Genomic DNA, 22,959 nt, shown 5'->3' with positions numbered 1-22,959 from the left:
GCAAAAAGTCAACAGAAACACTCAGAAAAGTACATGACAGTCTACACAGTAGTTTCAGTATGTTACTAAACCCCGAGCTCGATAATTACTATGATGTGACTGTAAAATTGCCTCTGACTTTTAGATGAACGAGATCATATAAGTGGCACTTGGCTGGTTTCTGTAAATTGGTTTAAGTTTTAAAACAGTAATTATCTCTCTGGTACCGTGGCATATATAGCAGAATCTGACTCATGAATCGTAGTGAGCTGGATTTTTTTTAACAGCTGTACGAGCACTGTGGAATATTCAAACCAGATGTATATGAAGAGAAGTTGCGAGTTACTGAAAAGCACAACCCCTCAACACACCTACTTTAGATCGTAGACCTATAAGAGCTGGTGCGCACTGGTCAGCTGCATTTTTCTGTCGTCTCTTTCTGGCAGTGAGATGACTTGGTTGGACATACTTTACCACCCGATCTGGGCAGTTTCCACTGCGCTGCTTGCGCTGGTTGTGCGCATTCAGAGGAGAGGGAGATGGGATCCACAAGCCTGCACCGTGCAACTGAAAGGAAAGACCACTATAGTGACAGGAGCCAACACAGGTTAGTGTTTATGCGTCATTCTTATATCTAGTCTTTAAATGCAGGGCTGTATTGATATAACTGCGGTCTATTTGGGAATACTGTCGTTGGAACAAGGATGAATGGTGCAATGTGAAATAAGGCATTTGTTTTTCATATGACAATTAGGCTATATGGTAGCCTGTACGAACAAACTTATGACCCATATCTGTAACTTCTATTTATCCACTTTTAACGTTCTGGTTCACTCCTTTCCGTAAAAAACAGATGGATTTGACGGGAAATGCAATTTGAGATAATACAAACATTTCCTAAAGCTCTAATAATACAGTCATGATGACAAATGTCGGGAACACATTTGTTGCACTTCTCTTAAAAACACATTGGAGTTCAGTTAACAATGTTATCACAAGTGAAACTTTAACTATGCAGAAAGTAAATACGAACTAATCATGGTGTTTTCTTTCAATGTGAAGTTATTAATATAGGCTATACAGCACTAGACATATTTTTAGATGTTTTTTTGTTGTTGTAATATAACCATTTAACTCTACTTTAACATAATCCTGACAATTTGATATAGTTTTTGTTCCTTTTCATAATGAAAAGCCAAACATCTTTCCTAAAGGATTCTAATGTTTCTTTTTTCCAGTGCCAGTGTTGTTATTCATACTTGATTGATTACATCTGTTATGACAGATGTGTTTCTCAATACCCACAAAACTATGTTTTCAATAAAAAGCTTTCTGTACAAATATACTGCTGCATAAGTCAATGCCTTCCCCAGTTCCTCCACAGACAATCTACAGTCACATAAACCTAGCTGTTTATTTGAACAACTCAGATTGAATACTTTGGAGCTCTTAGAACCAAAGGTCAAAATACAATATTCACCAGAATGATATATCAGTGATTTTGCGGTAACTATTTGTGATTGTAATCTGTATAAACAGATGCACAGTGATCAGCTGAGATCAGCAATTTTGAAATGTTGCTGTATGGACTTACTCACAAATCTGACAAAATCCACTTCTTTGTCTCCAACTTTTATGAATGAGACATCTGTTTGGTGTTAAATTCCAGTGACTAGTAACACATCTAGCCAACTCTAGGTTTCTGTTTTGTTTGAAAGTTCATGGACGAGGACAACTTGGATCCTTTCTACATGTCCACCAGTGACTATGAAGCATAAAATATGTATACAACATATATGTTTAATAATTCCATTACATCATACATAACCCTCAAAATTGACTCATGGGATCTCTCTGCATAAAGGTACAGTTTGCAGTAATGTTCAGCTGCTTTGCTCTCTGAAAACTTAATTCTAAGTTCACATCAAACTGAACATAGCATCATCTCAGGTGTAATTTTAGTTTCAAATGATTTATATACGACTCAGCCAATGAAAAACAACTTTGCCACCATATTCTCAGAGTAAGGAAAAGCCTTTGACACAGCTGAGCATCATTTACTGACTACAAACATTATCTTCACCTCTAGTAGAAACACATGTAACTTGTTTCAGAGATACTTATCATAGAGTAATGGTATGTTTAAAAAAAAACAAAAGAACAACAACAATTTTGAAAAACCACTTCAGCAGACAGTGTTGCAGGCCAATGTGAGTTTCTATCTTTTTTTTTTCTTTCTCACAAAAATTTGCCATCAGAGGAATGTGGCTGCTTAACAACACACATCAGCATATAACAGTTCTACACGTTGTGGCTATAACCAAAAACTGGTGCTCAGTATAAACAAATCAAAGTTCTCGCTGTTCTGAGGATTACAATCTCCTCTATGACTAGTTTTAATATTAAGATGGTAGCAGAATACAGTGCTGCTTATAGGCTTTTGGACACTTTATAAGTTCTCTATTCTCTTGCCACTCAAAGAAAGGGCTTTGGTTTCTTAGACTATTACATGCCTCCCCTTGTGTGACCTTTATTTGTTTGACTTATCCCAGCAAGGATATGGTGTTGGATGCCTTCCATTTGAACACAATATGCCTAGTCGACTGGGGGGAGTCCACATTCTTTAGACATTGTCCTCATAAATATATATTTTTGGAGCCAAGATACACCTCCATAAACCTGTGGTATGAAGCTCAGACTTTTATAGTGAAAATCTAGATTCCTCTTCTTTAAATAAAATAGGACCTCCCAGACTAACACCTGATTGTCATTCTAATGACTGAAACATCTAGCTCTAATTTACCTTTTAAATGAATTGATACAGACCAAATATTTATTCAGTGGACTAAAATGTGCTATATTGGGATATGAGATTTTGGTCATATCACCCAGCCCTACCCTTATCACTAAATGAGGCAGACAAATAACTAAACATTTAACACACCTCTCCTCTATTTTCATTTCATTGTGTGGGATGCACGTGTAAGGGAACCTTGAGGAGTAACTAAGAAACTACTTGTTACTTTTACTTTCAATCAAGCAGTACTTCTACTTGAGAAGGATATTTCGGTACTGGATACACATCTGCCCACTGGTGTATTGTAAATGATAAGATGGCTGTCCCTGACTGAAATACGTAATAGCCCCTGATATTTAATGATCTACAAAGCATATGTCTTAACAGTGCCTGATATGCCTGATATCTCACCTTTACTGCTCTTGAACTCTGGACCAACTTGTCCAAATGTGCTCTGTGACATTACCAAACTAGTAAAGGGTGCTTTAACTGTTAATCTTGTATTTAATAATTATCTACAGTGCAACTTAAAGCATATACTAGACTCATAAACTACATTACATAAAAAATATCAAAATCTATTGCAATACTCTATAAAACTAAGGACATCTTGGACCATAAATCATTATTAATTTTGTATTCCTCACTCATTCTTCCTTACATTACATACTGTATAGAGATATGGGGAAATACTTACCAAATTAATACAAATTAGCTATAAGACTGGTTAACAAGGTTGAATATACACACTGCACCAATATGTTATTCGTGTAATCTCAAAATTTGAAGTTTATGGATTTGGTTAACTTTAAAACATTACAGCTAATGTACACAACACATTGTAAAACACTTCCAGACTGTATCCAAGGGTTATTCACAAAGAGGACAAGCACTTATCCACTGAGGGGAAATGTCCTTTTTGAAAGGAAATGGGCAAGAACTAATATGAAAAGTAGATGTGTGTCAGTGTATAGAGTGAAGTTATGGAATGATTGTGACATTGAATTGAAAGAAAGTAAAAAATATGGGTTCATTTAAGAAATTATTTAAAACCAAAACATTAGAAAGTTATGTAAGAAGTGAATATGGGGATTTGTGAATTGTTGAAATAAAGCATCTGGATATTTATGCTTTTAGTTTGTTATAAGAACTTAAATTGTTAATTCTTTCTTTACTTTGTCATGTTTAAAAGTCACTGCTACTGATGTAAGTTTTGTTTGAAGAAACTGAACTCATGTTTTTAAAAAAGGGTAGACAAAATAAGCGTAGGCTTCAGTCTACACCTTTTTTTCGGTCAAAGAAAATAAAAGAGAATAAAAGAGAGAATAAATAATTTCTAACCTAACCCAAACTAAACTCAGTATTTTCTCTGTGCCTGCTTGTAACTGTGTTTTAAAATTAAATGTATTGTATTCTCCCCTAATGAATGTCCAATTCTATCTGTGTGTAATACTGCAATATTTGTCACTGGTTGCACTATTGTTGGTTAGGGGAAGAAGTGGACAACAAGTGTCCATGACACACGTTTTTTCAGCAAATTCTTTCCACCTGCTACATATAAATTTCACTGGCAGGGTTTAACAAACACGAGGTTAAAGTCCTTTCCTAACAGCCAAACATCCAATGTGTGTTTCTTGTGCAAGAAAGGGTTAAAACTCTCACCCACAAACAGCTGTATCCTCTTCAAACCCACATCTGGTATCAACTTTATATTTTCCCACATCAATCAAAAACCTGAAAAATACAGAAATTACATAATAATGTAAATAACAATGCAGTTGCTGCTCAGTCAGATTACCAGGTTACCCAAGTGCTCCTTAGCTCCTTAAATGTAGCATGCTTTTCTACTTTTTTTATTATTATCATTATTATTATTATTGCCCAATTTAGGTCAATGTTAAATAAATAAATAAATAAATAGCATGACTGCCAACTTACCCTTTATAAATTTATGTCAAATAAATAAATGAATATAATGGGTGTCACAGTTTCAGATTACTTCATCGTGAACATTTTCCAAAGGCACTACATACCACGTTATAACTGTTTATTAAGCATGTCTTTATTACATCAAACATACCTGAGTTCACATGCAACAGCTGCATGTTTCTGGAAAGCAACGAACCATCACAAACATATGGGGAACATTCAAATCCCACGGAGAGAGGGCTGACATATAAAACTAGGACATTGACCTCTGTCTCGTTGTGATGTGCCTGGTTTTCTGAGACAGTGTAGACAAATCTACTCTCTTTAAAAATCAGAAACAAATATATTTCACTCATGGAACAGGGGGAGATGGTCACTCTGATTTCCTGTAGTAGCACACCCATTTGTATTTTTCCCAGTTCAAAAAGTCAGCTGTTGATTGTTATCTGCTTAATGGACATTTTTATTATCAGCTACAGCAGACTCAATTTTGCTCTTTTCCACTCTTGCTAGGGATCGGGAAGTTCATTGCACTGGACTTTGCACGTCGTGGGGCCCGTGTTATCATGGCCTGTCGAAGCGAGTCCCGTGGGACAGCGGCACTTGGCGAAATCCGAGAAAAAACAGGAAACTCTGATGTCCACTTGCGTCTGGTAGACGTTTCGTCTCTGGACTCAGTCAGGGAATTTGCTGCAAGGATTCTCGAGGAAGAGAAAGCTCTTCATATCCTTGTCAACAACGCTGGAGTATCAGGTGAAAACACCCACACCCACATCCACAGCAGGAGGTCTGCACTCTGCAGTCTCTGAACCTTTAAACAGCACCAGATGAGAGTTGGGCAAACTGATACCCAATGCTGTTTGTCAGATGAGTAACACAACACAGACATGGTTTCAAAACAGTCACAGGGATCACAAAGCCTCCCTATTCGCCTTTAATATGTTAGTGTGTAAAGTTAATAAGTCAACACAATGTCCTCCAAAGTGACAAAACAAGAGTCTGAGTGTGTGAGGTGAAATGAGGACATTTGGCCAGTCAGGGCAGCTTGTGGGTTAGGATTCAGTTTTATGGTTAAGGCTAGAATTAGTTATGGGACAGTGACTTAAGTTAGTTAATTACTCATAAGTATAGAAGTACAAATGTGTCTGTACTATCTCTCTTGTATAACACAATTGTTTTAAATTCTTCAATTAGGTTTACCCCGGGGTATAACCAAAGATGGGTTGGAAGTTTCTTTTGCCACCAATCATCTGGGTCCATTTCTCCTCACAAACCTGTTGCTGGGTAAGACAATGTGGTCAGTTTTTACTACAGCAATTATATTGTGTTAAATGTTGATTACAGGATATTCTGGCAGTCTAATGGTTAAGGTGTACTACTGTTTCCTGTTTATTGGTACGCTGTTAGCTATCACAAAAAGGCAAACATTCCTCAAAGAGTGGATAACGTAACACTAAGTCCATTTCATGGTAAACCTATTATTTAGTCTCTCCCTCTTTTTTCTTCCATCTGCATTTTTTTTGTTCCAGACTTGATAAAGCGATCGGCGCCAGCACGTATTGTCAACCTTAGCTCAGTCAACCATAAAAAAGGTCATGTGGACTTCTCTCATTTTCATGGGGAGAACCTCACTTATTACATGGATAAAGTCTACAACCACACTAAGCTCCACAATGTCATCTGCACCAATGAGCTAGCACGCAGACTGGAGGGAACAGGTATGCTTAATTTAAGATGATTATGATTATCACTCACTAGCATAGCTAATACATTATCTTTCCTGTTGAATAAGGAGTTATTTTCATATACTGAATGTTTTGCTTATGTCCCTTTCCCATAACACCACTGCTTACACTGTTTATTAGCAAGAACACGTTTGTTTATGCATCTCCAGCTTAGTTTAGTTCTTGGTAGTTTGATCACGCCTCATGTATATTCTGTTGGACAAAACAGTGCGTTCCTCTGAGAAATGAAAGCAAAGTAAATATTTTTTTCTTTCCTTTGGAGTTATAATCTCCATAAAGAGCACAGATGTAGGACAGACTCTAGCTTCTTTTCCCAGCTGAATCAAAAGACCATAAATAACAGGACATGTTGCTGAGTCACTGACCAGCCTTACTTGCAGTTTCTCTTTACTGCTCTCTGTCACTCTCTCTTTCTCTCTGTGTTCTGACTATATGTGTGTCTTTAAATGTGTCTGTACAGGAGTCACCGCAACCTCTGTCCACCCTGGTATTGTCATGACAGAAGTGTTGAGGCACTATCCTTTGATTGTTCGTTTAATCTTCAACTTAATTGGATTTTTCTTTTTCAAGGTGAGTACATAAGTACCATAATGTCATCAGCTTTTCTACTGTCCATGTTGAATTTGTTGACCTGTTACATAAATCAGCAAACTGAGAGACTGGTTTAGCAGAGTAATTGTTGCACATTCTTGTTAATACCCCCATTACACCAATCTACATTCTGAGATTGGTGAGACTGGTTCAGGAACCAAGAAAGAGGCAAGATTAAAATCTGCAATGTCCTCAACTGGGGATGCTAGAAATGCACTGCAATCACAGTTAAATAAAGGCATTTGGCTTTGTGAGGGATTGGCCTTCCTGTTATTTTGTATTTAACTGATACACATTCTTGGTCATCACATATGTTCAGAGCTTGTACTTCTCTTATGGTCAGATATGACTTATAGAACATTAATATATTGCCTGTAATACAGAGTAAATAATTGAAACATACATGCACATACAGTATATGTACATATACATACAATATATTTATATGTACATGGCACTGGATTGGGTTTTCCTGTTGTACTTTTCCTGTTTCCTGTTTTCCTGTTGTTTTTGAGTCACCAGCCGCCACTTGTTCACTCACAGACACTTGTGTTCATATGACAACACATATAAAACAGACACACACACACACACAAACAAACAAACGCGCACACACACACACACACACACACACACACACACACACACACACACACACACACACACACACACATACACACACACGCTAGCACATTAATCATAAATTCTACACTGCCAGTCAGTCAGTCTTTTAGGCTGTTTGAATACCAGTGTTGCATTCAGATTTTTGAAGACTCAATATAAAAGACAAATCTTAACAATCTTACTGCTAATACAGATGGGACCTCTGTGAGTTTGAAATGATTAACAGCCTATGATTTACAGCTGATGAAAATATGTAATTTGGCCCAAACCTCAAATAAAAGTCAAGATGTTTGTGGAAGAGCATGCATGGATTTGTGCATACATAAACATTATGTCTAATAGTCTGCAGTATGTTGTTGTAATGGTTAGCTTTGACTACTACAACACTAGGCAGAACCAGAACCATAACTCTTGCTAGAAAACCAAGGGCAATAAGATTTACCACATGTTTCATGGTGGAGGCCTCATACTATGAACTATATTTAGAACCTGGTGGAAGCAATCACTGTTGTAGGAATCCTTTGTTCCTCACAGAAGTCTTTGACTTCCAGTAAACCAAATGCAACAGTGGGACACACTATAAGAAGCTGGTTGAGAAAAGAGGTTTGCAGGGCCTTTAAGTTCCCAGTGTATTACATGCAAATGAGGATACATGCTCACATACACAACTTGCACATTTAATTCACTCATTGTTTATTTGTCAAAATGAACATGCAAGTAATGCAAGCCTATATTTTAACCTTGTTCAAACTACTTGACTGTGACCTACAGTCAACTCCTACTTTGCTTTCTGCCTGATCATTATTTGTGATGTGTATCTACTGGGGAAGACTATATTCAATAACTGGTAATACTAGTAGAAATGCATCTGGGCAGAGATTACACAAACCATCTGGTTGCATTTATACTCATCTGTGGTGACAGTAAATGTTTCAGTAGTTTTTTTAACAGTACTTTCACATTTCCTCTCCATCTTTTTCTCCCTCACAGTCGGCAGAAGAGGGGGCAGTGAGCTCTATCTACTGTGCAGTTGCAGAAGAAATGGAGGGGATAACTGGGAAGTATTTTGACTGCGACTGCTCACTGACTCTCCCCGGCCCTTTAGCTCGAGATGCTGCCCTCGCAGTGAAGGACTTTGAAGTCTGCGAGAGACTAACATCAAAGCTGTGAAACAACTATGGAAATGGAGGGTTGATTTTAAAAATGGGATCAAATTCCATCCTATTACTCAAAAGCTTTCGTTGAGACAACAATGTGACATAATGTAACAATGTGACATTTTTGTGTAAGGAAAGCACACACTATTGCATATTTTGTCCTCTTATATTTGTTTACCTTTATATACATTGATTTTATATTCTTGTTGCTGGTTTTCTTAATACAAAAAAAGGCAGCTGAATATTTTTCATTCAAAATGAAAAATAAAAAAAATCCTAAAATTTGTGAATTATGCTTTATCACTCTTTCTTGCATTGGTGTGGATACTTTGGTGGGTATGAGTTCACCTAATACTAAAAATAAGTTTGTCATGTTGTTGGAGTAATTGTCTTTCTGGAAAATTGTGGTTTTTCTATGAGAAATGCTGACACCGTGTGGCCAGCTTGGGCTGACATTTTTTTTTAGAGGTATACATTACAAAAGAGACTCCAATAAGTGATACAATCACTTCCCTTTATTGACTGATTCATTAAAACACAATAAAACATTTGGGCATTCAGTGCTTTTTGAAGAATTTATACAGCGTTCATCCACTCGTGCCTTCGGCTACGCTATTTGGCTGCAGAGATAAAGATAGCAAAAGAACATTATGGTTATCAAAGAGGCACTTACTACTCTGTGTCTATCAATCATCTTCTGATAATAAAATAATATACAAGGCCATAGTGCACGTCTTTAACAAATGTTTCACTTAATCTTGCATCAATCAAATACTTCTACCTTTCTGGTGCTCCTCCACTATTTCATGGATGATCTCCTCGAGCACCGGAGCCACATGATCCAGCTGTTTGGGTGAAAGACGGACGGCAATCTCCACTGTTTTATCCTGAACACACAGACACATACACAAACACAGAAAATAAGCATTAATGACTTGTATCTAAGAACATTTTTTTTGGCAGTGGGTTTTTTGGCAGTGGTGAAATAGTAGTGACACCGCTGTGAGCATGTGTGTACTTGGATGTGTACTCACAGGATTTCCACCACGTTCAAGCTTAGGAAACTGTTGGACAGTCACTTCCTCAAACTGACCGTCCTCTGATCGAGTCATGTCCTTCCTACCCTCTTGCTCCTGCTTGCATAAGACAGATGCACAGATACAAACACAAACATGAATACACTTGTACATTCTGTTATTTCATACAAGAATGAGGGGCCACAGCACTTATGTTCTCAACCCCTATCAATAAACAACTTTGTCTCATCAGCAAGTGACTGCTTATCAGGTCCTCATACTGATTTGGCACAGGAGGCCACCTTCCTCTTGAGAGTTTTATAACTCTCTGTAAAACTAATGAGAATTATGAGTTTAAAAGTGTCATTTCATCTTACCTGTTGTTCAGCAACTACAAAGTGGAAGTACGTAAAGTGGAAAAAGTATCTGATAAAGTCAACATTGACAGTTTATTTTCCACTTGGGCAGCAACCTATAATTAATGTCATTATTGATTGATTTGATTGATTATTTTCTCAATTAAATTATGCATTGTCTGGTCTGTCTGTCTCCAATTAATCTTCTGTCAGTAAAAATAGTTCAGGTACTGGTTTTATCTGTCTGCTGCATTTTGTGCAAAAATGATGTTACATAATCATGATGCTCATCCAGTTGAACCTCAGGAATGTATAATGTAATGCAAAACTCAAAAAAGGCACTCAACACTACTTTAAAATTATTGTTCAGCCCTTCCTCAGCACACTGTCCAAGCTGCTTACCTTCAACAGCAACAACTCCTTTGGGCTGAAGAAGGTGATGTGTCCCTCTGTCCTCTCAGCCAGCAGCGCCACCAGGCACGCCAACACCACGCAACCAGCCACTGCCCTGCGCATGCTCATTCTGATCAGTCCTGGACACATACACATATGCACATGCATATACTGTACATTGTTTTACATACAGAACAGTGGGTATTTCTACACAGACAGGGGTGAGTGGCATTGAGGTCACAGAAATTAGGAATGAAAGAGGCAACAATCAAAATAGGTCAACATACATGAGGTGCAGTGTGTGTGTGTGTGTGTGTGTGTGTGTGTGTGTGTGTGTGTGTGTGTGTGTGTGTGTGTGTGTGTGTGTGTGTGTGTGTGTGTGTGTGTGTGTGTGTGTTTGTGTGTGCCAGAAACAATAACTAAGTTTCGAAGAGCAGAAAGAAGGACACCGAGGGATCCCATGTCATTATGCAAGGGAGAGGTTGACAAACAGATAACAGATAGGGAAAGAGTAAAGCAGGAGGGGGGGGGGAAGCGTGGAAGTAACAAACAACAAACTGCTCCACTGACAAGCAAGATAAGACGCAGGAGTGAACCGGCCATACTTACAACAGCAAGACAGCTCTGTACACAAATGTGAGAGAATGAAGGGAGGACGTGAAAGAGGAGGAAGACAGGAGTAACAGAGGGAGAGGGAAAGCCCAGGGGAGGGAGGGAGCGACAGAGAAGCAGAAGAAGACATATGTTACTCACGTGCTGTGTCAGCCTTGGTCAGTTGCTTGAGGAATTGTGCTTTAAGATGAGCTGAGCTCCACCGGTCTGAGAGTCAGCTTGTCCCAGTCAGCCTTTATATCAAGCCCTCTCCTGATCCCTGAGCTTTTTACTGTCCTCCCACACATCCGCTCCTCAACAGGCTCCTTCAAGCACTCTCATCCAGGCTCCTGGAAACACAGATATTACTCAGGAATCTGGCTTTTTATTAGGATAGTAAGCTCACCATGCTGGCCTTTGACACGACTGACAAAATGACAGATTGACGAGGAGTCCTATGATGTGTGTTAGGCATAAGGATGCAAATATTTTACACATACCGAATACGTTTTTTGTTGGTTTTTTTAACTTTCTTTTTAATGTTTATTTTGAGACAGCAAAACAACAATCAGGAGAGCAACATATGACCACAGCTTTCTGCTGTCAGATAATTCACAACTAACCAAACACTAACTCATGTTAAAATAGAATACTACAAACACAACAGAAGGAAACAAAGTTCAACCTGAAAAAAACATTATTTTGATTAATGTACCGGACTTCAACTCTGTGAATGTTTTTGTGTGAATGTACCCAAGGGGCTATCTGTCCAAAAGAGGTCAGCCATAAATTCTCTGCTTTAAAGCAATATCCAACATAATGTGACATTTATGACCTGCCAGGAACTAAACTTGTGCACATACAGAGCCACATGCATTCGCTCCTTGGAAACCTTGTGACTCTAAAGAACTTTAATGATGCTTTTTCCTAAATATGACACTTCACTGTTTTCCTGTGTGGTAGTGAAATGGTATATTTGCAGGGTGGGTTTATACTGTCATTAGAATACTCTGTAGAAGTGGACAATTAAAAATATTGCCGCCGTCATATCCGATTCGCTGCAATTCAAATACGATTGCAGCTTTTATTCACCTGTAACAACCACCACACTGACGCACAAGCTCGAGTTGGATTCTTGTGTCACATAGTGAAATATTGTTTTCCCATCTTGTCTAATATGTTATCTTTTAAGTCTTCACAGTGTACATGTTTTTCCCATAGTACTATTATCATACTACTATTATACTATCATACACATATGACCATCACGTGAGTCACATATGTGAAGAACACGTTCAGTAAAGGTAATGATATTTGTTCATTGATCTTTGTCTTATGATGATCATTGACTGAAGGTAACTTGCAAGAAATGCATGGCTTGCCTTTTCTGTTTGTCATTGTGTCATCACTCCTACAGATTAAAGACTAAGTCCATCCTACAAAAGAATCTACCTGTATCCTTCCAGTTGTGTTGTATCATAAGATACGTATGTACACACAGAGACAACAGTCATCCTAAACTGGAAATCAGAACATCAAGATGTATCATCCAGTGGCAATTTTTGGACTCAGTTCAGTGCACTAACTCAGTGTGCTTGTAGAGTTTTTGTTTCAAATACATCCAAATAACTTTTGGATAATTAATCAAGCAAATCAATAAGTCTGACAGTATACTTCTCTGCATATAGACATCCACAGTGTCCGAAAATTAACAAATCAGTGAGCATGTTCCCCTTTTTTTTATGATGACCATAGGTTAGGCAGTATAGTTTATTTTGAGTCCTCCATCCCACATCCTGGTGCCATAAGGACTGGTTATCAAATGTGTATTGATCAGTGTCTGAAAATAGTCCCCAACGGTGCCCAACATTTACTCATGTCTGAGTTGCCTTTGCTAAAATCATACTGCCTAGCTGTTTTGGGGTTAATTGGAAAATAAAGCTCCTGTACAGCTGTCCCAATCACACAGATGTTTTCACTTACCTTGCCTGTTTAGACCAGTGGACCTGAGCAAACTGTGCTTGACTGGCATCCAACTCACTGACCTGTTGCATCTGTAACAGGACTATTATCAAATCTATAGGCTTACACTTTGGAGACATTGCATACTGTCTAAAGTCAACTTCAACAAGACAGAGTAATTGAAAACATCTGTGTGGATGTGCAGGACTTTGAAATATTTACATACAAATGGCTAGTTGCTGAGCAGAGTCATATGCAGCAGGGTTGAAAAGTATTCAGAGATGGACTAACGCATTGTTGATTTGGGTTTTGTCTTGGGATTTGTTCATAAAAAACATGAATAAATCAACACCTGCCATATCTTATCATCCTAATATTTAATTTTACTTCAATATTACCTGTTTTTGTTGTTTTTTGTTTGTATGCTTTTGACAATTTCATTGAAACAAAGACACAACAAGTTTAAAGCATCTTGTATGGGTCAAAATAGTGAATAAATTAATCAAATACAACTGAGAGCTGAGATATCTGTCATATTCAGTGAATCCAAACAATTCATTTTTCCAAAGTAATAAAAAATGAGGGTAGATATTATATAAATATAAATCATGACAACTTACTCCACAGATGTTTTGTATAAGGAATATACAGTCACCAGCAACACGTGCAATCTAATTCAATCCAATACGCGGTGGTGGAGTACTGAGGTGCATTATATTGACTGGTATTCCCTCTTTCTCCCCCTTTATCACCTTTCTGACAATATCAACAAAAACTGAAATGTATAAACTTTATAAATGTAGAATTTATAGAGGAGCTGTTGAATTGGGTTGAATTATATTGCACACGTGTTCCTAATAAAGAGGCCAGCGAATATAAATGTAGCAATGTTTCTCTGAGCTCCCCACAAAAGGTACAACTTACATCAGTATGTATGTAATTTCTGCAAATAATGATGGATAGCTGGATAAAACCTTGCAAGCATTTTAAATATTAACCCTTTGACTTTGTTAGTGAAAAACAACAAATACTTCGGCAATAGTCTCCATGTGGAGATATTTACTGAAAACGTGGATATTCCCACTTTGCTTTCTGCTCTGTATCCACTAGGTGGTGTATCTAGAGCTCTTTTGTGAAGTCTCGTGAAGATTTGTCGCGATATTTGGCTATTGGCGTCGAGTACAAACGTGCTCGCTCTCACCCTCCCCACCGTCTTTTTCCTGCAGCTTAGGAGCGGAGCACACACGCACTGCAGGCTCCTGCGGGGACTCACTAATAATCATGGTAAGAAAAGTGTTGCAGGATTTCAGGTTCACTTATAAAGTTTATCTGAGTACGATGCAGTCGAGACTCTTTGAGTTAACCCATATTTATTCTAATATCTTATATAATATATTAAGTTTGCTGCGTTGAGGATGAAGGCCTCGCAGCGTAAGAGTGGAGCGTGTTAGCCTCCCATGTGGCTAACATGCGTCTTTAATTTAAACTACTTAAACTGCCACTGTTGTCAGCAAACACGACCAGCTTTTTAAAGTCTAAGTTACCATTTGAACAATGCGTTTTTGCTGTTTTTTAGCCGCTGTACCAGAGTTAGCTGTGTAATTTTCAAGGCTGCTAGCACAAGTTAGCTTCATAGCACTTTTCCTACACGGGCCCAGGTCGACACGTGGGTGCATCATCATCACCACGTGGCTGCATAGAAATGCGATACGTTTAACTAAAGGTGTCTCGCAGGGTTTATCTAACTAATAGTTCATGCATAAACTCTAGTCATAAGTGTGGAGCTCAGCGAAACACGGGTGAATATATGATTTTGCCCGCTCACAAAACAATTGGAGTTAATCGTCAGGATTTATTGATGATCACATCTGCCCATACTCTACTCTTTTTTTGTGAAATAACATGAATCTGGTCGCAGTAATGTGATTTTATTTTGATGATCTTATATTTATATCTTATATTTATTTACAATATCCACGTTTTGTTCAGAGCCGCCAAACGGTGCTTAAAGGACACAGGCTAAATGCTGGTACAACATGCACGTGAAAAGTAGCTTTGCTTCACTCGCAGCAAATAACCTTACTATCAACCTATTGAGTGGTTTATTAAAAAATAAGCATTTGACCGGAGAACAAAAACTAATGCGGCATCCTACACAACATGGAAAATGTGATGGAACGTACAGCCGTGAGCTTAAGACGTTAATTTAATTTTTTTTATACAAGGTATAGTGATTGGAGTACATTTTAACCCTTTGTTTAATTTAATTTAAAAATAGTTAAACTTTGATATCAATAACACTTAATCCAGTATTGCATTTTTAAGGATCAATAATGGCAGCTAGTGGGATATCACGCAATTTTGAGTTGATGGTTAGGGCAAGGAAAGGTAACATTCTACAGTATTGGTACTTTTTTGAGGCATTAGATGGTTCCTGCAGTTGATGTCTGGCTATGTCACTGATCTAATATTTTACCATCCACAGGTGCTGTTGCATGTGTTGTTCGAGCATGCAGCTGGATATGCGTTGTTTGCCGTCAAGGAGGTGGAGGAAATTGGCATGCTGCTGCCTCAGGTGGGTGTTAAAGGTGTTCTAACTGCTCTGTGCTGGCCTGAACTGTTTTCCCCTTGCAGAACATATAATGTTGGGGTGTTTTCAGGTTGAGGAGAGTGTGCTGAGCATCGGGAAGTTCAACAACATGGTGAGCCTGGCTGCCTTCTTCCCTTTCAAGTCTGCCCAGGCTGCCCTAGAGAACATGAACGCCATCTCTGAAGGTGGGTCTGTCTTCCTAGATTTTGGTAGTTTTTAAAAATGTCCTCAGTTGTAATGATGTTCTATAATCTGTCAATCCACTGAATCACTGTGCGGACAACTTCCATGTATAACCTGAACTTCTGAGGATATTTGAATATGCAGACATGATGGTTATGGAGAATATCAAATTTGCTGTCTTTTCACTATTCACCACCCATTTTCTATTGACTAATAAAACTACCTTATTGATAGTGATGTGTTAGGGTGGCGGAAAGATTTTCTAAAGTACTGTATTATGAAACAGTACTGAGAATGGTTGATTTGGTACAGTCAAAATAGCGACACCTGCTGGGCAACACTTACTATTGCACTTAAATTACCAAATTAAATCTGTGGCTGTAACCAGCCACAATTGAAGTATTGTTACTTTTTGATTGTTTTTGCCTCTGAAAAAGCCCAAATTAAAAGCTGGTGTGTATTAGATGTTAATATGACACACACTAAAGATCAGAATTCCTGTGATGTGGTGTAACTCTCAAAATAGTGTTGCTACGCTTCAACTATGCGTGTACGAATAGCCGAGTTAAGTCTCCTCGTCTCCCACAGGTGTGGTTCATGAAGACCTGAAGTTGTTCCTAGAGACAAACCTGCCTCTCTCTGCGAAGAAAAAAGCGTCGTTGGGGGTTTCAGATGCAAAAATTGGAGCAGCGTTACAAGAAGAATTTAACCTTTCCATCCAGACAGGTGGAGTGGTGGCAGAGATATCTAGAGGTGAGAAGACATCTAGCCTATAACAAGTTAAATCTGGTATGAGAGGGTTTTATTCTCAAGTGGCCTGTTGTGATGCGATCTTGTGATCCTGAAACTCATGAAGGTTCATACTGAAAATCTGAACAGCCCCTGTTCATATGCTGTTCTGCCTGATGCCAACAAACCCCCTTTTTTCCTAATTTCTTTTGTCTGTTCTCTCAGGTGTGCGTTTGCACTTCCACTCTCTGGTGAAGGGTCTGACGGGACTGGCTGCCTCCAAGGCACAGCTGGGTCTCGGCCACAGCTACTCCAGAGCCAAGGTCAAATTCAATGTCAACAGGGCTGACAACATGATCATCCAATCCATTGCTCTGTTGGATCAGCTGGACAAGGACATCAACACTTTCTCCATGCGTGTCCGGTAAGGGCTACTTAGGATCGTCTTGTTAAAACTGTCATGCCATATTTTACACCCAACTCCAGCTTTGTAGTGTCTATGGAAAAAGACCAATATTTCAGTTACTTGAAATATACATAATATTTGAGCATCATCCTAATGCTCACTGATTACAGGTGCCATCTGGATAGAAAGGATCTCTTAACACTTGCTCTCTGCCAGCTGTTGCCTAGTGACATGTGCACACTGTAGATTCATGTTTTGCCCTCCTGATGCTTCACAAGTGTTTTCATCATCAATCAATCTCTCCTCTCTGCAGTGAGTGGTATGGTTACCACTTCCCAGAGCTGATCAAGATTGTGTCAGACAACTCTATGTACTGCCGTATGGCTCAGCTCATTGGCAACAGGAAGGAGCTGTCAGAGGAGAATCTGGAGAGCATGGAGGAGGTGGTGATGGACAGCGCCAAGGCTCAGGCCATCCTGGATGCATCGCGCTCTTCAATGGGTGAGCGCACAGTCTGATTCAAATTATAGGCCTGAACACACAAATGCAAAGACTGAGTAACTAGTGCCCCTTATATGCCCACCCTGGATCAATAATTGTCCTTGGTGTCTAACACAGGGGGGCAGAGTAGCTCTCTCATAAACCTGTAGTGAAGGCACAAATCCTTGCTGCGGATCCTGTCGGGAGAAACAACCAAATGTGTAAAATCTGTTAATTAGAAGTTGCATGTATATCATAAATTAGTCATAAAATATTCAATAATCAAGTAACTGTATCCCTCTACTTATTTTTCTGCTGCAGGTATGGATATCTCTCCAATTGACTTGATCAACATAGAGAGCTTCTCCAATCGTGTTGTGTCTCTAGCCAATTATCGACTGGAGCTGCAGGAGTACCTGCGATCCAAGATGAGCCAGGTGGCTCCAAACCTAGCAGCCTTAATTGGAGAAGTGGTGAGTTGTTTGAACTATACAGTTTTCACATGAACTATTGGACCAATGATGTTATACCAAAATCTGTCAATCCCCTGAACCTCTGTGTTGAGAAATTCCACCGGTGCTGATGGTCCTCAAATTGTGCTCATTGAATGAGTTCTCGAAGAAACGCTCTGAGGCCCCCTGCTGCATGATGTGACACTATCACTTTTTGCTTTTAGGTGGGTGCTCGTCTGATTTCTCATGCCGGCAGTCTGACCAACCTGGCCAAGTACCCGGCCTCCACCGTTCAGATCCTGGGAGCAGAAAAGGCCCTCTTCAGGTACTGGGGTGCCCCCTCCCTGCTGGGGAAAGAAGTGGTTGCAGTGATGGCAGGGCTGGGCTGGAGCAGAGCAGGGTGACTAGAAAAGACTTGAGTCTTCTCTGGAGTGATCCCTCTCGCCCTAATGCACCCCCACAGTCTGAGCAGCCACTCACAGCATTGAGGTAGTGACTTGAAAATGCTAGTTACATCTGAACTGTGAACATTATCATTATAAAAACCTAGTCTCCTATTGGATGTTTAAGATTTAAAATTGTACTTTTTTAATCGGATTGCTTTTGAGTGTGACCTTTTGATCTGTACATAAAACAGATTTTATAATAACATAGTCCATGTAGGCTGTTGTATAACATGACTGTTCATCCTGAATGTGAAAGCAGCAGTATTTTTACAGAGCCCTAAAGACAAAAGGCAACACCCCGAAGTACGGACTCATCTTCCACTCTACCTTCATTGGACGAGCCGCCGCCAAGAACAAAGGCCGCATCTCCAGATATCTGGCAAACAAATGCACCATCGCGTCCCGCATCGACTGTTTCTCAGGTGAGTGACGAAACTGTATTTTGTTGCTTTGAGTTAATTTAAACCAGTGTAATCTTGTGTGGCATAACTTGCAATGATGCTCATATTTTTCGTCAACAGCATTCATCCCTTTGGGTTGATGTTGAGAATTTTTTTTCTGAGCAAAGCCATAAGGCTGTTAAGATGCTTTTAAGCCCGCTGTCTTTTACTTACTAAGTGATTTTTCATTTTGTTGTTGGCTCTCTTACAGAGGTACCCACATGTGTGTTTGGTGACAAGCTGCGTGAACAGGTGGAAGAGCGCCTGACTTTCTATGAGACCGGGAATGTACCTCGGAAGAACGTGGATGTGATGAAAGATGCTGTGAAAGAGGTGAGCTCAGACCAAGGTTCATTCAGTCTGTCAAAGCTGTGAATGATGAGATCATTCTTCCTGACATCACTGAGGGTTACAACTGATTTAATGAGCCTGACACAGCATTCAGGTTCTTCTGGAAAAACCTGATTTCACCCTGACTGCAATTACATCTGCTCTTTTCCCTCCGCTTAGGCTACTGATGTGGCAGCTGAGATCAAGCGGAAACTGGAGAAGAAGGAAAAGAAACGTAAGAAGCGTGAAAAGAAGTTGCAAGAAGAAAATGGTGACGCTAACGGTGAAGCTGAGGTAAGCCTTGATATATTATACCCTGTGGTTATGCATGTATAATTTGGGATTTGACCCAGACTTGTGGTCCTGTCTCAGTGTACGACATGCAAGATCAGCCTGACTCCGAACCATTGGCTGGTCCCAAACAATGGGCTTGATCACTGAAGCGAGTCAGACAATGCAGCAATTTTATATTAGGCATTCATTTAAGGCTAACAATAAAGATGAATAGATTCAATCATTTTCCCTGATTGTATTGTCTCTTGCTTCATTTTAAGGTGGAGAACGGAGAAGCTGACGCCACCTTAGCGAAGAAGAAGAAACCAGCAGCTGAGGAGATGGAGGTGGAAGCAGAGAATGGAGAAGAGGAAACTCCAGCAAAGAAGAAAAAGAAGCGAAAGTCTGAGGCCGCGGAGGTAGAGGCCCCAGCAGAGGAGGCGGAGGTCACCACTACTCCAGCCAAGAAAAAAAAGAAACAAAAGACTGAGGCTGTGGACACAGAGCCAGCAGAGGAAACCTCAGAAACACCAGTGTCTGAGAAGAAAAAGAAAAAAAAGAAAAAGGAGAACGGCGACTAAAGAATGTGGTCAAAGACTGAATCTTTGTGTACAGTATTTTTTTTTTTAAATGCAATCTACTCGGAGTCTAGTTTATGTTAGCAGCTTTTATGTTTTTTCAAAACAGTTTAGGCTGCAAAGAAATGTTCATAATTGTGCCTTGAATTTAATTGTACTGTAAATAAAATATTTACACTAAAGTTTTTTTTTGTGGGTTTTTTTAAAAAAAATTTTACCAAGCTTAAGGGTTTGAGAAGTGTTTCTGTCACTTGGACTAGACAAGTTTTAAGTAAATATGCAATCATAATACCAGTGACCACTGCTCCTAAAAGCAGTTATCCTGTTTTCCATCTTAGTTTTAGGATTTAATCTATATTTCATGCTATATGGCATCAGGACATTCATCTGGCCTCATTGTAGCAGTTTCCTTCTACATCCCTGCACAGGTGTGACTGCTTAACCCCTATAGTGAGAAGATCTGGTGGCCCTTACCCTGTGGGGGCCATTTTGCTGGCATGGTTTGGATCCACTTGTTCCCTTAGAGCAGGGGTTCCAAACATGGCCTGTCAAGGGGTCCTGTCTGGCCCAAAGGATAACTTGCACTGCATCTTGCCATTCAGTCAACATCTAACATGCAAACTGATTTGCATTGGGGTTCAGTTTTGAAAAACACATTTACCTCAGTTGGCTTTGACACTTTTGAGCTATCTCTTACCAGGGTATCCCCATATTGACAGCCCTGACTGTTGGGTACTAATCTATTGTGAACAAGCTTTTTTTTGTGATCAAAATAAAACGGGCTCACACACAAGCACCTGAATAACAATCTAGAAAAAAAAGAATTTCTTGGATTAAACTCACATTTGCGAGAAAAAAAGTCGGGGGGTGGGGGAGGTGTTTTATCCTGCCTCACTTTGCAACCCTGGACAGACGTCGCTTGTCATGCATTATGCTGCCGTGGAAGAACAGATGACCACACATTTATTACTTCACTTTTCTGATCACACGTCAATTGCTGCACATCCACATATTCACCTCCGTTCTACTCCAAGTTTATGTGAAATAAACTCGTATATTCTGACATTGTATGGGGTTTCTCCAAAACAGACCCAGTTTCTGTGTCTTAAAAGTCCGAATGCTTAGGATGATAGTGATTCTGGGCTAAGATAACAAACACATGGTTAGTCTATTTGTTTATTCCGGTTCAGCAATCACACAGTGAAGATGTGATTTTATTTTGAAGGAGTGTAACCTGATGGTAGTGGTCTTTCTTTTGTAAACTGCATGTAATTGTTTCAGCATCAGATTTAATCATCAGCAACATTAAGTTTCACTGTAATAAGGGACCGAGCCGAAAGGCAAGAGGGCGAGGACTCCAGAGGAGTCCTGCCCTTGCCTGGAGGCAAGGACCCTATTGAATTTGTATCGTTTTTTAGGGCCCGAGCACTGACAAGTCAGTGAGGGACCTATTGTTATTGCCAGGATTTTTCTCTTTTATTATTATTTTCGCTCTTATGCCGCCAAATGAATCGCATTTTTGGCGGCTTGAACATACATGAAAACTCATGAAATTCTGCACACACGTCACAGTTGGTGAACATTTATTTAATTCAACGTGATTGGACGCAAGCGTGGTAAGGGGACTCGCTAGCGCCCCCTAACGTCGGGTCATGTGACCACAAATCCTCTCGGATCGGCATGAAATTTAAATATGTTACAGCTCTCATCGGATCATGGTGAAATTAATTTTGTGGAATTTTTTTTACCAAACAGAAAGTTGACCACGCGGCGTGGCGTGCACCGATTTTCCTTTTTCGAACACCGCTTTGAGGACTTTATGATGTTCACAGAATCATGAAACCTGCCACGTAGGTTTCAAATCATTAGCTCTTTCATCTGATACCACATTTGCCCAACATTTTGCCCCAACAGCTCAGTAGCGCCCCCTAATGCCTTTTCCCACCTAGGATGTACTGACAAACTCTAAAACTCACCAAATTGGACACACTCATCAAGACTCACGAATATTATTTTTTGGTATAACCGCAACCTTTTAATAGCCAAAATGACTCTACAGCGCCCCCTAGAACATTAAAAGTTGCAGCCCCGCCTTCTACATGCACGTACATGAACGAAATTATATAATAATAGGATTCATATATATCATGACCAGACGCACAAAAAAGCCTCTTGGACCCATACCCTAAGTCCAACAGGAAGTCGGCCATTTTGGATCACAGGTGCATTTTTTCCGCCATTATCCCCATTTCCAGGCCTCGCACTTTAACAAACTCCTGCTGCAGTTTTGACTCCACAGACTTAAGATTGGAACTGTATCATCCTCAGACCTTGATGATGTAAACCTGATGACAGATTTTCCTACGTTATACCAGGTGGGCGTGGCAGTCGTTTGTTTGTATAAACAAACAACTCCTTATAACTCCTCAATACATTGTCGGATGTTTATACATGCAGCGCGTGAAATGTCACACTTGGTGACGCCATTTCAATTTCAACATCATTGGGGGTGGGTGTGGCAAGGGGTCTCCATAGCGCCCCCTAACAGCAGGTCATGTGACCAAAAACTTTGTCTGATCTTAGTGAAATTTACAGGACTCATAGCACTCATGGGTAAACCCCCAAATTAATTTTTTCAAAATTTTCGCTCTAACAGGAAGTCGGTTATTATGCATTTCCTGCGTCAATTTTCCGTTTTTCCCACTGCGTTTAGAGGACTTTCCCGTCTTCACAGAATCACCAAATTGCCCACATAGGTTCACACTCAGGAGCACTTTAATTTGAGACCATAACTGTACCTGGGCGTGGCACAACAGCTCAATAGCGCCCCCTAATGCCTTTATACATTTTGTACATTTTAACAAACTCCTACACTCACCAAATTGTACACATACATCAACAGTCACACATAT

At 39.6% G+C, this 22,959-nt stretch overlaps 3 protein-coding genes and 2 non-coding genes across 7 annotated transcripts; 4 read left to right on the top strand and 1 right to left on the bottom strand.

Annotated features, from left to right (window-relative positions):
* The first annotated feature begins 393 nt into the window (after positions 1 to 393).
* On the top strand, positions 394 to 9,112 carry zgc:64106 (uncharacterized protein LOC393348 homolog). Its single transcript, XM_062415403.1, has 6 exons — positions 394 to 586; positions 5,219 to 5,458; positions 5,900 to 5,989; positions 6,235 to 6,423; positions 6,911 to 7,020; positions 8,656 to 9,112. The coding sequence occupies exons 1-6, from the start codon at positions 430 to 432 to the stop codon at positions 8,833 to 8,835; spliced, it is 966 nt and encodes a 321-aa protein (XP_062271387.1). The 5' UTR covers positions 394 to 429; the 3' UTR covers positions 8,836 to 9,112.
* A 140-nt stretch (positions 9,113 to 9,252) lies between these two features.
* mlnl (motilin-like) lies at positions 9,253 to 11,454 on the bottom strand. 3 transcript variants are annotated; one of them, XM_062415410.1, is made up of 5 exons: positions 11,341 to 11,454; positions 10,597 to 10,727; positions 9,857 to 9,958; positions 9,604 to 9,709; positions 9,253 to 9,442 (listed from the first exon to the last, which is right to left on the bottom strand). In XM_062415410.1, the coding sequence occupies exons 2-5, from the start codon at positions 10,714 to 10,716 to the stop codon at positions 9,435 to 9,437; spliced, it is 336 nt and encodes a 111-aa protein (XP_062271394.1). In that variant the 5' UTR covers positions 10,717 to 10,727; positions 11,341 to 11,454; the 3' UTR covers positions 9,253 to 9,434. The 3 variants fall into 3 exon arrangements, with proteins under 3 accessions (XP_062271394.1, XP_062271392.1, XP_062271393.1); XM_062415408.1 differs by having other exon boundaries at positions 9,253 to 9,709; XM_062415409.1 differs by having other exon boundaries at positions 9,253 to 9,709; positions 9,857 to 9,955.
* A 2,918-nt stretch (positions 11,455 to 14,372) lies between these two features.
* nop56 (NOP56 ribonucleoprotein homolog) lies at positions 14,373 to 20,229 on the top strand. Its single transcript, XM_062416127.1, has 12 exons — positions 14,373 to 14,424; positions 15,626 to 15,715; positions 15,801 to 15,915; positions 16,502 to 16,666; positions 16,868 to 17,066; positions 17,362 to 17,549; positions 17,850 to 18,001; positions 18,205 to 18,305; positions 18,700 to 18,848; positions 19,078 to 19,199; positions 19,377 to 19,490; positions 19,751 to 20,229. The coding sequence occupies exons 1-12, from the start codon at positions 14,422 to 14,424 to the stop codon at positions 20,048 to 20,050; spliced, it is 1,698 nt and encodes a 565-aa protein (XP_062272111.1). The 5' UTR covers positions 14,373 to 14,421; the 3' UTR covers positions 20,051 to 20,229.
* LOC133978246 (small nucleolar RNA SNORA26) lies at positions 17,624 to 17,743 on the top strand. Its single transcript, XR_009925006.1, has one exon. It is a non-coding gene; the product is annotated as a small nucleolar RNA SNORA26 (small nucleolar RNA).
* LOC133978243 (small nucleolar RNA SNORD57) lies at positions 19,237 to 19,302 on the top strand. Its single transcript, XR_009925003.1, has one exon. It is a non-coding gene; the product is annotated as a small nucleolar RNA SNORD57 (small nucleolar RNA).
* Positions 20,230 to 22,959: the final 2,730 nt, after the last annotated feature.

Source organism: Scomber scombrus, chromosome 3, assembly GCF_963691925.1.
Source record: "Scomber scombrus chromosome 3, fScoSco1.1, whole genome shotgun sequence".
In the NCBI taxonomy this organism is placed as follows: Eukaryota; Metazoa; Chordata; class Actinopteri; order Scombriformes; family Scombridae; genus Scomber; species Scomber scombrus.
Note: the sequence above shows the minus strand (reverse complement) of the source record. Positions and strands in the feature narration are given on the sequence as shown.

Bases quoted from the DNA above. Each gene is read 5' to 3' on its own strand.
- zgc:64106 (XM_062415403.1), top strand. From the start codon at position 430: ATGACTTGGTTGGACATACTTTACCACCCGATCTGGGCAGTTTCCACT. The intron at 587-5,218 runs GTTAGTGTTTAT...CACTCTTGCTAG, and splicing joins AGTGACAGGAGCCAACACAG to GGATCGGGAAGTTCATTGCA. The intron at 6,424-6,910 runs GTATGCTTAATT...GTGTCTGTACAG, and splicing joins ACGCAGACTGGAGGGAACAG to GAGTCACCGCAACCTCTGTC.
- mlnl (XM_062415408.1), bottom strand. From the start codon at position 10,716: ATGAGCATGCGCAGGGCAGTGGCTGGTTGCGTGGTGTTGGCGTGCCTG. The intron at 9,959-10,596 runs GTAAGCAGCTTG...GTCTTATGCAAG, and splicing joins AGGAGTTGTTGCTGTTGAAG to CAGGAGCAAGAGGGTAGGAA. The intron at 9,710-9,856 runs GTGAGTACACAT...CTGTGTGTTCAG, and splicing joins TTGAACGTGGTGGAAATCCT to GATAAAACAGTGGAGATTGC.
- nop56 (XM_062416127.1), top strand. The intron at 15,716-15,800 runs GTGGGTGTTAAA...GGGTGTTTTCAG, and splicing joins TTGGCATGCTGCTGCCTCAG to GTTGAGGAGAGTGTGCTGAG. The intron at 15,916-16,501 runs GTGGGTCTGTCT...CGTCTCCCACAG, and splicing joins CATGAACGCCATCTCTGAAG to GTGTGGTTCATGAAGACCTG.